Raw genomic sequence first — 15838 nt, forward strand, 5'->3', positions numbered from 1 at the left:
CGCTGAGAGAACCGAAAGCCCCTTTGACAGCCATTCCTGGCCTGAGTTACGTAACTCGATAAGTTTATTTACTAGCAGTAGAATAAAGACGTGAGAGGACCCGCCTTGCTGGCAGCCCCACCCCGCGTCCTACGGGACTCCCTGCCCCCCGCGGCCCCGCCCAGCGCCTGGGCGGGCGCAGGCGCAGGCTTCGGTGGTTTCCGCCGCTCCGTGCCACGCACGGCTTTGCGCGCTGCGGCGGCGGGCGGAGCGCTCCCGGCTGCGGGCCTCGGGCGCGGGGCGCGGGGCGGAGAGGCGTCGCCATGGGGGTGCACGGCGTCAAGGCTGTCTTCTTCGACCTGGACAACACGCTGGTGGATACGGCGGCGGCCGGGCGCCGCGCCATCGAGGAGGTACGCGGGGGCGGCCGCGATCGGGCAGCGCGGGGCAGGGCGGCGGTGTCCGGACGGGCTGTGCTCTGTGCGTTGCAGGTGGTGAACGCCCTCCGCTCCAAGCACCACTGCGGGGAGGGAGACGCCCGCGGCATCTGCGACAAGGTGCAGGCGAAGCTCCTCAAGGAGTGCCACGACCCCGCCAAGACGTGCATCACCGAGCTGCGGATCTCGCACTGGGAGGAGGCGATCCAGGAGACCATCGGCGGCGAGGCCAACCGCAGCCTGGCCGCGGAGTGCTACTTCTTGTGGAAGGCCACCCGGCTGCGGCACCTGACGCTGGCCGAGGACACGCGGGGCATGCTGACCGAGCTGCGCAAGGCCGTCCGCCTGCTGCTCCTCACCAACGGCGACCGGCAGACGCAGCGCGAGAAGATCGAGGCGTGCGCCTGCCAGCCCTACTTCGACGCCATCGTGGTGGGAGGCGAGCAGAAGGAGGAGAAGCCCGCGCCGTCCATCTTTCACTACTGCTGCGACCTCCTGGGCGTGCAGCCGGCCGAGTGCGTCATGGTGGGGGACTCTCTCGACACAGACATCCAGGGAGGGCTGAACGCCGGCCTGAGAGCGACCGTCTGGTTAAACAAGTCGATGGCGGCCCCGGCCGATGCCTCGCCGGTGCCTCACTACGTCATTTCGTCCGTTCTCGACCTGCCGGCGGTGCTGCAGAAGATAGAGCACAAGGTGAAGTTAGGGACGGACCGTGCGGCGGGCGGCACCGAGGCACGCTGAGGGCTGCGGCGCGGCAGGGAGCTGTTGGCTGTGCTCCTGATAAAAATCTGACCCTAGGGTTTGCAACTCGTGTACTTCATGTTTTTCTTAAGCAGTGGGTGGGCAAGAGCAAGGTTTTCAGTGGAACCGGGGTAAAAACAGAGTATTGGGTTCATATAAAAGATGCAAGCGCAGTTAGCTTAAAATAACTGCCTGTATCTGGAAATTACTTTGACAGACTGGCTAAAACGTGTTTGTCTCTGATGGAAGTCCCTTGTTTCTATGCTGGAAAAGAAAACTGGAATGTTTTGATCATTCAGTGGCAGTTATTTGCCTTGCTGACCTGTAAGTTCAGCAGAAGTTCAGTTCAAACCTTGCCTGCAGCACATTAAAAACATGAAAGTGAGGTGTTACGCAACTTGCAGACCTTCACAGTCCATCTACAGCTTATCTCAGAAACTGAAGTGAGTTTTGCTATTCCTGAGATCAGAATTTATTGATAGAACTTATGTAGCAAACCAGTAGGAAGTGATTTTCTCTGATCCCTTTTCAAGTTGTAGCATTTTTTTCAGTCTTTGCAGTGACTTTTATGGAATCTGTACCTGTTGCTAAAAGTACTTCAGTGTACACACGGATTTGCATTTGTACGGGGGACCATTTATCAGAGGAACTCAATGGATAAGTTTTTACTTTATATCATCTTGGTGCTGCAAATAAGCAGTGTGCTTGTAAATCATACGATGATTTTTGTTGGAACATAATTGATACAACAGGGATATTTTCAATGATCATCTTACTGTACCGTAACTTCTTTGGCAGCTCATATTACTGTTCTGTCTGATTTTATTATGGAATTTTGATCAGACTCACTGGAGAAACTGTTTTTGGTCTTGCTCAGGAATATGACCACTCAGATTCAGCTGCAGCATCAGTGCTTTTTTTTTTTGACTGTTTGAATAGCACTGCTATACAATCCCTCCTTTCCACTTGTGTTTCATGTGATTTATTCTGGAGAAGGTGTTAGTTGTTTGTAAATGGCTTTCGTGACGCTTTTCCATGAAAGTGGAAAACTTGGAAAATGGTGTCATGTGTACAATTACAGTGCTGTGTACAATTTCTTAATGTGTATGTGCATTTGGTGGAACATTTGAAACTAGATGTTACAGAGATGACCCTCTGAAACACCAAGATTTCTCTCTCCCAGATTATTATCTTAATAATTTAAATTTGCTGTACTTCACATACTTAATACAAAAGAAATAAGAATTTTGGGTGAATGTACATAAGAAATGTATCAATTTAAATTCATGTAAACAAAGGTACATTTCTTCTATACAACTAAGAAAGTTTCACATAGTGTCATGGATTCTGTTCAGAGGAGGGTGTTAATCTGCATTAAATTACTTGGCAATAAGTTTAATTTCCATGAAACCAAGTTTCTCCAACGTTGAAATAGATTGACGCGTTAATGCAAGCTTGAATCTCTTTCATCAAATTAATTCTTAAAAATGATGGAACCATCCACATTCTTAATGTCATCTAGCCAAGACCTTTAAGATGCTAGGATGACTGAGTACAGAGGCAGGCTCTGCTTGTACCTATGAGGAAACAGGCGTAAGCCACAAGTGAATTGCCACGTGTAACATGAGCCAGTGGGACTGACTGGACATGCCTTTGTTACTGGAGTAAGAAGCCTAAGTTAAGATTTCGTTTTGCCATTGAAAGTATGAAAACAGTCACTGGTGTAAAGCTTATGACCAAAACATTGCTAATGACATTCCTTATAATGAAAGACTAAGAGAAAAATAACGAAGGTCATTGAGCCCGCCAGGAATATTGCTTAAAAGTGGAAGTGTATCCAAAAGGTTAGATGGATCCCTGGAAAGATAACTTAGTTGAAGTAATCTGCTTTGACCGTACTGAAGGAAAACAACTTTGTTTACAACAGCATCCCAGAGTAGAAGCAATTTAACTGCACTGCTTGCATGGCATCAGGCTGACAGAACTTGTGTCAGAATGAGGTTTCTGACCCAGCTGTGATGTAAAATAATAAATAGAAGTAATTCACAGTTCTGTTTGTCGGCTGGAAGGATATTTATTTACCAGATTACCATTTCTTAATGTAAGTTGAGGCTTGTATTTTCTTGCTTTTGCAATAGGATTGCAAAATCTTGCTTTGAAATAGGATGCTGAGCCTGCTTGTTGTTTAAAAGGTCTCTTGTTTTGTAAGTCTGTTCTTTGTTTTGCACTTGGTTTTAGCCAGTTATTTTCTTATATTTATGATCTATGAAAAAAAATGCTGTAACTGAACACTCAGGGGATAGTGTGGTCTGTAGAGGTCACACCTAAATATACTTTTCCATTGTGAGTGCTGTACCAGGCTGGATGTGAATACCAGCTTCCAGTTAGGGCAATGCTATTATGATGCTGCAATAAAACAAGAAGAAAAGAGACAAGGTATCCATCGGGCATCTTCTTAGAAGCAATTACCCAAAGAACTGGATTAGGTATCTGGAATATCTAAATACTCAAGGTGGTTTTCCTTGATGGAGCTGTTACAGAAAACCAAGTAAAAAATAGTTCTATTAATGAAAATGGAAAAACAAATGTAATGGTGGAATCATTTTCAAATCAAAAGTGAAAATAGATGAATAAAACTGTCAGTATTCAGTTCCAGTTAAGTTCTGGCTTTGCTTAGTGATATGCTCTATTAGGTAAGTTGTCTAGTTTAAATTATACTACCAGAACACACTAAATAAAAGAGAGAAAAAGAAATTATATTTACTTTTAATCACATTTTCTCAGATAAATATCTCCTGAGGTTAATCTTCAGTAATGTTGATTTTAGGTTAAATGAACTATACCAACATTATAATGCCAACTGCATTCAAGACAACCCATGTACTAGTCTAATAAAAGTATTTTGTTTATAAAACCTTGTTTTGCATTGTCTTACTGTCACTCTTTTTTAGATAGCACAGAATTGGCTTTGAAATCTGTGATGTTTATATATGTTGAATATGCGTAGTTCTCATAATTTCAAAGGCTGAAGCAATAGTTCTGTATTTTTAAAACTTCTTGGCCTGACTGTGTACACCACACTGAATTCCTAACAGTGGTTAGGAATTGCCATGAAAGCATTTGGCTCTACCAGGCATGCAAAGTACCACAGGACCTGCGTGTCACCGCATCTTCATTCTTGTTTGGGGGGCTTTGTATGCATAAGGTGTTGAGGTGCACAGTAACAGCATTAGAAATGGGGATTCTTTTTTATGTGCTTCTCGGCACAAAATTAGAGTTGGAAGTGACTCAACAAATTTAATCTCCTTTTACAACAAGATCGCCCACCTTGTTTACCAAGGTATCATCACTTTGGATTCCAGGAAAGTTTTTGCAACTATTTCTCACAAGCCTGATGGCAGCTGCAGCTCCTCACAAGAAGCAGAGGGGCAGCGCTGAGCTCTGCTCTCCACCCCAGGGCCCGAGGGAACGGCTCGGAGCTGTGTCAGGGCTGGGGACAGGTTTGGCATCAGAGGGTGGCCGGCACCGGATTGGGCTGCCCAGGGCAGTGGGCACAGCCCTGAGCTGTTGGAGTTGCAGGAATGTTTGGACAGTGCTCTCTGACATAGGGCTCGGAGTTTGGACAGTGCTGCCTGGAGCCAGGTGGCGGGCTGTGATCTTTGCAGGTCTCTTCATAGTCAGGGTATTCTATGACTTCCTGAAATAAAGACAGGGATAGCTTCCTGTGCATCAGATACTCTGAACCTGTTCCATTCTTTTCCTGTGAAGCTCTTGTTATGTGGAAATGCCAATAACGGTTTTGAACTAGCAGTAGTTTGATCTGTCATAGAAACTTCTTATTAGAAAATGAATAAAAATATTATGTGCTTAAGATTGATTTTTTAAATTAATGCATTTTATGAATAGTTTTCCATGCTTTATTTTCTCCCAGTTTCATTCTTCCCCCATCCACTCAGAGTAGCTTACTCATCAGAAGAGTATCAGTGGTAGAAGAGACAGACCTTGGAAGCACTGTAACTGCTTTAAAACAACTAACAATGAAAATCTAAGAAAGAAAATTACTGTTATCTGAGCAGAATAAATATTGACAGATTCCCCAGGAGTTATAACATGAGTTTGAATAACCAAATTGTAGGAGCCTAAATATACCATGCTTCCCCTGCTACCAAGTAACATCGTAAGATTTATACGCATGCTTGGGTTCTATATTCTGCAATAGGACAAGTGATTTATGGCATGGTTTCCCATCACCCAGTATAAATACATACAATGTGGGATTACCATCAGAATCTCTTCCAGTCAGTTCAGATAGGGACTTCAAGAGCACAGGTCAGCTGATCTACATAGAACAGCTACTCTGCAATTACTTATATCCTCCAAATATCTTTTCTCCATAGATTATAATAATATCTGGATGATGGAGTCAAATAGACTAATTAAATGTAACTGTATGAATGTGAAATTTTGATTAAAGTCAGAGCTGAAATGGAATCTGTCTTCAAAAGTGATCATCTCAGTACCATGCACATATTCAAAGCCTACTGAGGTCTCATGTAGTTCTGCAGTTGCAAAGAGATTGTTCTGGCAGCAGTATGTGTGCCAATATACCACTCTCCCATCTTAAGAATTTGCCAGACATGGAACAGCCATCACTTGAACCGATTCTTATCTAAGCAATTTAAACACAATCTGTCCCTAGTCCTACACGACTACTCGTGCAGGTAAAGCCAGGGTTAAGGGAGAGGTTGGCAGAGGGCAAAGAACCAACGGCTGATTTTGATAAGAATTGTCTGGGCATGGTAAACAAAGTGCTCAACTGTACATGCAGTGGATGGGTGAACAAGATCAGTCTTCTTTTGAAAAAGAAGACTAAAGGCAAGAAGGGAGGAGTGCAGCTATTGTTCCCTATTCAATTCATTTGTAAAACAGCTGAGAAGGCCTGTCCATAAGTTGTGCCAGAAGTCAGGAAAAAAAAATCCTAATCTGGGTGCAAATGCAATCAGGTTCATAAATTGCTAACATTTTAACTTTACTCTTCAGTAGCACCTAGACTTCAGTGCAGCTGGACCTAGCACATCACAAAACTGCAAACATACAGTACCTAATACTCCTTACCTCAAAGGAGTTGGTGGTGTATGCTATAGACTACTATGATTGTAGATCCACAGCTACTGAGTGTACTCTTAACTCTTTTAACAATCAACAAAAAAAAAAAATAAGAGTCCTTCAGTTTTGTTTTTAACTTCATAGTCTTTGGGCACCAGTCCCTCCTCCCATGGGTGTGTGTGTGTGTGTGTGTGTTAAGTCAGCACATTTTGCATCTATCCATTTGCCCTCTAGCTAACTATCCAATTCTGGTTGTTCTCAGCACTACAATACAGAACAGAACCAAGTAGTGCTGGCTGCTGACATACATAGTGATCTCTTTTTCAGCCTGGCCCTAAATTGGGAGTATTTTTGCTTCTAAGCTATCTTAAAGACTCTTTAAAGAAAAGTCTGTACAAATAAAACTCATCACCTAGAAATCATGCGAACACAACTAGAAATGCAATGCATCTCTAATGTATGTAGTGTATACTGTTCTTTTGTGCACAGCTTTTACTTTTCTATCAGCCTTGCAGTGGGATTGTCTCCATTATAACTCACTTTCTAGATCATGCTGTGCACATACAGGAGGTGTAACAATGCAGAGATTATGTCAGCTGTGTCTAAAGCAAAAACTGCAACTTTGCACCTATGTTGCAAGGGACCTAAACACAGAGAATCACGTTGCCTGCTCCATATAGCATATAAAAAGCAGATAGAATAAAAAGCTATCTGATAAAAGAAAAAAACAACACAGTTGTGCAAGAGCCTCCTGCTGAGCAGTCCTCAAACACCAGAACAGATGCATTTTAAAAAAATATTAAGTTATAGTGCTAAACATGAAGAGTTAGTATTCCAGAAATGCAAGCCACATTTCTCAAGTCAGCTCCTAATGAAAAGCTGGATTATAACTCTTACATATATTTACCATATATTCATATTGCCATTTGCATCCATAGAACTCCCTGAATTCAAATAAAGTTTGTGCACATTTCTGTAAGGTCATTTAGAAGTGACTTTTACCTCCCACTTCTCCCTTTGCTATTTGATCAAATTCATTAATTTATTTAGTTTTATTTCCTTCTCTTCCTGAATCACAGCAGTATCAAGTATTTGGAACAAAGTTTGCAGAGAACTTCAATAATAAATAGCAGAGGAGACAGCCAGCTGTTGTACCAAGATCATGTGAGTACATACATTTCTTACTGGCTTCTTGGCAGCTGTGTGCTGCACATGTTTGGGATGTGTTTGTTTAAATAACCTTTCATCCAGTGAAACTTCTATTCATATCAAACAAAAGAAGCAAATTTGTCATTTTGTTAAAAGAAAGCATAAAAGACCTGCTTAAAGCAAAACAAAGTTTTCTGTTAGTCAACTACAGATATCAAAGTTTGTAACGCAAGTTTAAAATACCAAATCTAAGTTGCTTTCCTCAAAGTTTCCAAATCAGTGTTGAAGAATAGCTGACTAAAGAACTGAATGTTGTATGGAAAGCAAAACACTGACAATCATTTCCCTGTGTCTGTTCATTCAGATTACCACTGGCTCAAAGCATTGGGCTTTTCTACTATAACTGTATTCAAGAACAGCTTTATCACACTTAGAAAATTTAACTTCCTTATATTTTGGGAATAAGATATTTTTAGGCAATACAGAAGGAGCTGTGCATGTAGTTTAAGCTACATTTGAATACATATTTTATTTGATGCACTTAATGCATTCATACACTTTTATTTTTTACATTTTTTCTTGTGTTCAGTTTTTCAGTGTATTCTAGGAGTGAACACTCCCAGAAATGCTTATTTTGCCACACCAGCTGTATTGCAAAAATACAATAAGAGGCTCAAGGTGTAGTGGTGTGTCTGAATATTTATGACAACCGTCACTTACGAAGTACACTTCAGGTGAAGGATTTAGGGAACAACTCTGTACTTCTCAATGACTCTAGAATGTTACTTGGTATAGTTATGGTTCAGTTTCAGTTGTCCCAAATGCTCGGTAACCTTCCCAGAAATAAAGATGAAAAAACATTAAATTTATTCTACTTTCCTTGCTAAACTCACCTATCGCAATTGGACAGATCAGTGCAATGGGAAAGGCATTACAACAAAGGATGTGACGGCAGAAGAACCAGCACGACAGGAAGGTGCTATAACAGAAGAAGATTGCTCACCCATATCAGAAGATTTCAGGTTCACAGGGGAAAGCTTCACCAAGGAGGGACCTCCAGGATAAGATCCTTCCTCAGTGGCAGTCAGCCCTTAAATGAGGTCTAGGAGAGGTGCAGCCAGGCTCCACCCCTTCTGGTCACACAGCTGAATTGCCTTCACCTGTGCTGCCAGGGCTGACCAGGTCCTTTCCCCAGGTGCTCGATCAGTGGTTCAGGCCATGACTCAACAGTTACCATACATCACCCTAGCAATTTTTCATGTACTTACGCTGTTTACTGTGTGTCCTCAACAGCAAAACACACAGGCAAGTATAGGAAGACTATTTTCCCCAGATAGTGACCAGTATAAAGGAAATGTCCAACTGGTTGCAAAATTATTACTGATAAAAATGCATCAACTATTTAAATATATGCTTTGTTGCTTCTTTTGCTATGCAAGTGCTAAGAGTCTCACTAAAGTTTTCTTTCAATGAATTACATCATCGTGTATCCTCAAAGTTACTGTGCTATTTCCATCAGAGGAGCATTAGGTCAGGTCTGCCTATTTGAAGTTGTCAGTCTCAACTGTTTTCATTTGTTACATCGGTTGGGTTTTCTTTGCTGTTAATGATGTGGCGTGTTTTAGTGGCACGTAAAATCTCACTGGGGCTCTGATTTGTCATGAAGTCGGCAGTGGTGGACTGACAGCCTTTGTTTGCTGAACTGTTGATGCCTTCCATTGTCCTTTGTTTCAGACATCTAAACAAGAAGGGTCCTGAATGTTCCAAGTGCTTTTTTTCCCCTTTCAGTAAGGAAATGCAAAAACAACACAAACAGCTTGTTTATTTTCCTTTTTGTAAATGTAATTAAAAAATATGTCTTGCTTCCGTCCTCGTGAGCTGAATATTTTAATGAAACCTACTATCTTGATGGCTAAAATACTTTGAGATATCTATTATCTTTTTCCTTTTACTCTGAACACTTTCTGTGCGTGTGTTAAAACAGATGCAGCTTCATTCTGAGATTCTCCCTAATACTGTATTACTTTTTGTTCCACATTTCTACGCTGTATCTTGAAATGAAAAGCCCCTCCCTTAGAGATCTATCTACTTTTATGTAAGTATACAGAATTAACAATTTGTTTTTTTGTCCGTTTTGTTCCCATACTGTGCCCCTGTTCAGTGCTATCCTAGCCAACGACCTCCCTTCTTTTGCCATACACAGTAACTGCTCAGATATCAGCAGATTTATGCTGGTATAGAACAGCTTAAGGTTCAATCACTAAGGGTCAGTGCTCTGTTCAGGTTTGTAGGCACTTGCTTCGTATGGGAGCTTCTTGGAGAAGAAGGCTTTTTTCCTCTATTACTGAGTGCCTTTAAGGAGTACAGTGCTCCTTGTAGCCTCCCCTTTGCGAATGAACAAAGCAAATATAATTTACAATTTATAAAATTAAATTAAATTTATAATTAAAATTTATAAAATATAATTGAAAACCCTTTCAATGTATTCAAGTAGTGGAAATTTTACAAGACATCAATATCAAGAATAGTGCAACAAGTAGCCAGCTGAAGACTTCATTTCCAGTGTTTCCTCAGCAGATGGCATTAGAGGTTTGGTAGGTACAGCTTCTTTTTCTTCTCTTTTTTTTTCTTCCAATTTTCTGTATTTTTTTCCCCAATCACTATTTTAAATGTAAGACATACCTGGCAGCCATAAATAAGTTGAAGCATTCTTCTTTTCACTGTGCACTACCCTTCTGACATCATAAATGGTGAGGAGACCCTATTTCAGTAGGCAGCATATAAATACATTGCAAAGCAGTCCTGCTTAGGAGTTTTGGTCTGTGCAGATCGGTACCATCTCTGTTTTAAGCACAGATATCTGAGGCATATTTTGCAAGAAGCACAGCAGCCTGTTGAACAGGAATGTGCTTAAAATCAGCAACAAATTTGTTGGCATTATGATGCCCGAAAGTTCACCCCACTAAGGTATGGGTGCACTGTGCTTGAACTGAGTTAGATTTACATCGTAGCTATTGGATTTAGTTTCAAAAGAGGAATTTAATTCCTGCAGCTGATGCTGCAGTGGCTTCTGTGTGATTTCAGGTCTCCTGCTGAGCTCGTCTTTCTATAGGGTTTCCTTGAGCTGTTCTCTGCTACCACATTGCATTTTTTTGTCTGGTGAATTCTTGGCTATTCCAGGCAGTTCCTACCTTGGCACCTGAAAACACAGGCAGGTTTTCATGGACAAACCTCGTGCCATTGTGTATGCCATCTCCCCTTGGCTACTGAGGAGCCCACATACCCACGCAGTGCATTCTGCTGCCTTTGTGTGCTCAGCAGGTGGCAGCTGAGGATCGGCTATGAGCAAGAGCAGCCGGCAGGCTGCCGCAGCCCCGTGCCACTGCAGGAGCCCGCGTGGGCATCTCTGGCACGGTACTAAATTGACCCTGAAGGCAAAGCAAACCTGGCAGCCCCTGCAGTGTGATTCTGCATTTCTGAATTGTATAGAGCTTGCTCGGTGCATCCTCTGCAGTAACACCTGGCCGTCTTTGGCTGTACTTTGGCCTCTTTAGCTGAGGTGGCTCAGAAGAGACCTTATTGCTCTCTGTAACTACCTGAAGGGAGGTTGTAGTGAGCTGGGGGTTGGCCTCTTCTCTCGTGTGATAGAACTAGAGGGAATGGCTTTAAGCTGCGCCAGGGGAGATTTAGGCTGAGCATTAGGAAATACTACTCTAAAAGAGTGGTCAAACAGTGGAACGGGCTGCACAGGGAGGTGGTGGAGTCAGCGACCCTGGAAGTGTTCAAGGAATGGCTGGATTTTGTGTTGAGGGACATGGCTTAGTGAGTACTATTGGTGATGGGTGGATGGTTGGACTGGATGATCTTGTAGGTCTTTTTCAACCTTGGTGATTCTGTGAATCTGTGATTCTGTACTGTGGATAGGCAGGACAGCTTCTTTGTCCTGATAGAATTTATACAATGACAAATACAATACGTCCAGAGAGCTAAAGGGTGGCATTGTGCAGCACAAGTGCTGCCTTCTCCAGCTTAATAAAGAGAGAATGAGCCTCAGAAAACCAGGGTGACTGGCTGATGGTCACACAGCAGGCTTGGGATGGAGACGGGACTCATAGCCACCAGTTTTATCTGGCCCTTGACAGTGGCTTTGGTTATTGAATCCAAGACAAAGCCTCCTTTGAAGCCTCCCTAGGCCAAGGTCAATAGTGTGGTGTGAGGCTCTGCCCATTACCACGAGAATAAACTGTGCAGCAGTTGAATGGCTCAAAACATTCACTGGCACTCAGCAACTCTTCTCACCTGGGAGCGCAGCTGTGCAGCAGGAGATACTTCTGGTACATGCAAAGAAGCATTTATACACTGGCTGCCTGTCTTGTGAATGCCCCTGGCACACCTGGGAGCATTTTCAATGGCGATAATGCTAGAGGAGGTCCTCCTATTATGTTAAATAATGAAATCAAACATTCGCATGGAGAAAAATGCCCTAAAACAATCCCCAATACCTTTCTGTGATGCTTAGAAGGTGGGATGCTGCCTTGCCTAAGCCACTGCCTGCTTGACACACACACACCCACACCACATAGGAGGAAAGCAATGAGTTTGAACCTCTGTGCCTTGCTCAGGTCAAAGTAACACAAAATACCAATATTTCACTCAAGATCTTTTACTGGAATAGTTGATGAAAACGGTCTACACAGCTTTCACCACTAAGACTATAAAAGTTTGTTCCACAAGGCTGACGGAGCCGTGTGCTTCATACCATATTTCCTACCCTCCTTTTCCTTTTCCTGCCCACCCAACTCTCTCTTGTTTCATCCACTTCAAAGGATGTGTTTGCTAAGCTCCGCTGGGCAGGCGTTCCTGCTACAAGTTGTCACGGTACCTAGCATAACATCAGCCCAGGAGGCTGGCCAGTGCATCATGCCCAAAGGAAGCACAACCAATAATTATTTTTTTTTAAATGAATAATATTTCTTCATTTATCTGACCTCCTAAAAGCTTCAGCGCTTTTCCATGCACCAAAGACAGCAAATTTTGGAAGTAAAAAGGCCAAGATCTAACATTCCTGCAGATCCCCACAAGTCATATGTGAGAAATAACTGATATTTTTTTCAGCTCTTGCTTGCTGCTCTTTGCCTCAGACTCTGGCTACGCTGTTACTGGGGTGACCAAAGAGCCCCACTGTAAATGAGGCATGTGTGGCTTAGGGATGTAATGAAGGAGTCCTTCCTGCTGCTTGTGAAGCTGCTCCTGCCACATGTCCTCAACAAACATTTTACCTCACTGCAGCAAAGCAACGCGGGGGTGATGTCCTCTCTCACAGATCAAAGTTGCTGGGAATTCCCTTTGAGCAAAAGCAGCAGCTGCTACCTCCAAGAAGCTGAGGTGTCATGTTTACCTGGAATTTCCCAAGACAAAACCCATAGCTCCTGGCAGGTATTTGTCAGCACACAGCAGACTGGCATGCAGAAAACTACCTTGGGAGGTTGAGTAGTGAGCTTTAAACCTGAACAACATGGGGAAATGGAGACATCTCAGTCATGGACGGCAGGCACCTCTGCAGATGAGCGCAAGGCTGGCGAGAGTTACAGCAACGTCAGGAAACAGGTATACATAAATAACTCATGGGCTGTTTAGGCACACCCTTCATGCTAACCCACAGGATGTTGTCACTGCCAAAGCATAAATGGCCTCAGAAAGATTAAATACGTTTGTGAAGGATGCGTCCAGAAGCGTACACTGAAAATAAAGGGTTGGGCACAGCCTATGCTTCAGAAAGTCTCTACATCACCAACAGGCAGCTAAAAGTGTTTACCAGGAAAAGAATTGCTCCAGAAAGTGCTTCACTTCTCTTCCTTCTTGCCCAGCATCTACTCTTGCCTCCCCTGCATTGCCATCCCGCAGGCACCACAAGGCTGACATGCTTCCAACCTGGCCCCAGTGAGTGTTCTCATACATATTCTTCTCCTCAAAATCTCCACGAAATATCCCCATAATTAAGAAAAAGTTTATGTAATTTGCATAAAATACACAGCTCTCGTTTAGGAAAGATTATGCTAGGAGGCGTCTTGAACCTCACAGATAAATAGCTCAGAAAATGCAGCAGAACTTGCAGATGTTTCAGATACAGTCACTGTGCCTTCTGCCATCTACTGACTGCCTCATCTCTCATCTTCCAGGCACAAGTGACCACTTGAAGGAAGATGTTTTCAAACATACTTCCGGGCACTGCCCAGTTAGCCAGAACATCAGATCTCCATGATAATTATTTCAAATATCCCACGATCCCGTGTAGCACTAAGAAAATACCCAAGGTATGTCTCAGTGAAGGAAATGTCTCACCTCCACCGCACTACAACACAGTCGTTCACAGCCCTGACTGAGGATGAGGGACAGCCCTCCACTTCTATGTGAGGACTCTTCCTTCTACTGGCACGCCTTAACCAAGTCATGTTCTTTCAGGTGGTGTTTATTATATTTATATACAAGGCACTGCTTATGACCAGAGCCAGGATTATGAAACTTTTAAAATATTGCTTTAAAATAATATATTTCTGTAAATGGATACTTAAAAAATTACCCTTTTAAATGTCACATTGTTGGATTTAAAAGCTTTTTATGTGAAATTTGCTCTGGGAACAAGTTCTCAGTAAAGTGAGTTTTGATCTGAAAACATCTCTCACAACACAAGAGGAACTGTGGAAATTGAGCCCCTGTCAGCCTACAAACATTTCAACATATGTGAGTGCCACTGGTTTGCTCAGGTTTAAATTTGAACTTGTACCTTGTACCTCACTCAAGCAGAGCCTCAGGGACCTGTGTGTGTGATGAGTGTGTCCATGGGCAACTGCAGCTGCCCCCAACCCTGTTAGTTATAGGTATATATATAGATTTATGACCGTCTTAATATATTTTTTAAACCTTTACATGGGCAGTTCTGCTGCTCCCATTCTCCTCTAGTGCCTCCATTTTCCCATTTTGATTTTCCAACAGGTTGGTCAGCTTTCCTGGACTGTATATTTCTTAGGGCTGAACCTAAGTATCAGAACTTAGCTGAATTGGTAAAAAATCAGATACTAACAAAATCGGCACTTGTGAATGAGATCTGCCATTGTAAGGCACCATATAGTGAGAGATCCCTCCTGTTAAGGAACAGCACAAAGTGCACTGCAACATGATGTGTGCAGCATAAAATGCAAACAGATAATACCATTTTGATGAAGAATTGGAATTACTATTATTTCTAGCCATGAAGCATGGGCAGGTGTAAGAATACAAGCTGGACATTTTCCAAAAATATTTACACTCTTGCATCTCTCTTTCATTATGCAGTCACCATAACTTTCTTGAAACCCATTTCCCCAGCCCTCAGTCAGAGCACACCAGCTCACTTGCGTGCTAGCTGAAACACAATGATTCAGCAGTAATGGCTTGAAAAGCTTTCTGCGTCCATGTAAATCAGTTTCTTGCCACTGTGAGCCTAAACAAACTGTGGCCTCTTTCCAGGAAAAAGGAAAATAACTCCTTATTTAAATCTAAGACGCTGTTGTAAGTTTATCTTAATGAGGTAGTTACAGCCTTCAGCACTCATTCTTTAATTATTTGGAGGAATCCTCTAGGACATAGTGAAATGGAATGGTAGGATATTAATCTGGGCTAGAAAAATCCAATTATCAGAAACAAGCAGGCAGCTTTTCTAAACAACATCCATTACATTCTGCAGGATCCAAGTTTTAATTAAAACAAACAAAGCTTTGGTGTTCTGGATACAAAGGAGACCTCCAAGCCTCCCAGTCCAGTTCAGGCTCCGCTGCCAATTCCGTCTTTCTCTGGCTTTATCTATATTCAAAGCCATACCAATTTAACTTCCAAGCAGTTTTTAATCACATTTGATGAAATAGATGCTAACCGCTGCAGAAATGCCCTTAATTTGATTTAAATAAGGTTTATATCAGCCTGGTTAATTGAGTTTATTGCCACCTTCTACTAGCAAATATAACTTTTAAAGCTGAATAGAAGGGATTATACGACCAAGTTTGAATTATACACCAAACATAATTTTGAAGGCAACTGTTACCTTAGTTAGGGAAACCTTGTTTTGAGAGAGGAGCTGGGCAGCTGCTGTCACCGAAACAAGAGCCCATAAAAAGCAGCTGAGGCTGGGGGTGTGGTGATGCACTGGCTCAGTCCCTGGTGCCATGTGCTTTGTGGGGCAGGAGTTCTGCACTGATGCTGTTTGGTACTCAGAACAGCACGTCAGTGGATAGCAAACAAATGAGCTGCTCTGTATCAAAAGAACTGGATGAAATAAGTGAAACCTAAGTGCTGTGGTAGCATAGCTGCAAGGACAGTTCTTTTCAAAAGATGATAGGAATTTTTGTGTTATGTATCAGGACAAAAAAAATGAAGATACGTGTACCTTT

At 42.6% G+C, this 15838-nt stretch overlaps 1 protein-coding gene across 1 annotated transcript; it reads left to right on the forward strand.

Moving 5' to 3' along the window:
* Positions 1 to 278: 278 nt before the first annotated feature.
* Positions 279 to 3288, forward strand: LOC122187523 (N-acetylneuraminic acid phosphatase). Its single transcript, XM_042885102.1, has 2 exons — positions 279 to 392; positions 471 to 3288. Exons 1-2 carry the CDS (start codon positions 303 to 305, stop codon positions 1158 to 1160), a joined length of 780 nt encoding a protein of 259 aa, XP_042741036.1. The 5' UTR covers positions 279 to 302; the 3' UTR covers positions 1161 to 3288.
* Positions 3289 to 15838: the final 12550 nt, after the last annotated feature.

This window comes from Lagopus leucura, unplaced genomic scaffold (genome assembly GCF_019238085.1).
Source record: "Lagopus leucura isolate 7727_CA_CO unplaced genomic scaffold, USGS_WTPT01 Super-Scaffold_73, whole genome shotgun sequence".
In the NCBI taxonomy this organism is placed as follows: Eukaryota; Metazoa; Chordata; class Aves; order Galliformes; family Phasianidae; genus Lagopus; species Lagopus leucura.

Excerpts from the sequence above, each read along its gene's own strand:
- LOC122187523 (XM_042885102.1), top strand. The coding sequence starts at position 303 with ATGGGGGTGCACGGCGTCAAGGCTGTCTTCTTCGACCTGGACAACACG. Across the intron at positions 393-470 it reads GGCGCCGCGCCATCGAGGAG|GTGGTGAACGCCCTCCGCTC; the intron begins GTACGCGGGGGC and ends TGTGCGTTGCAG.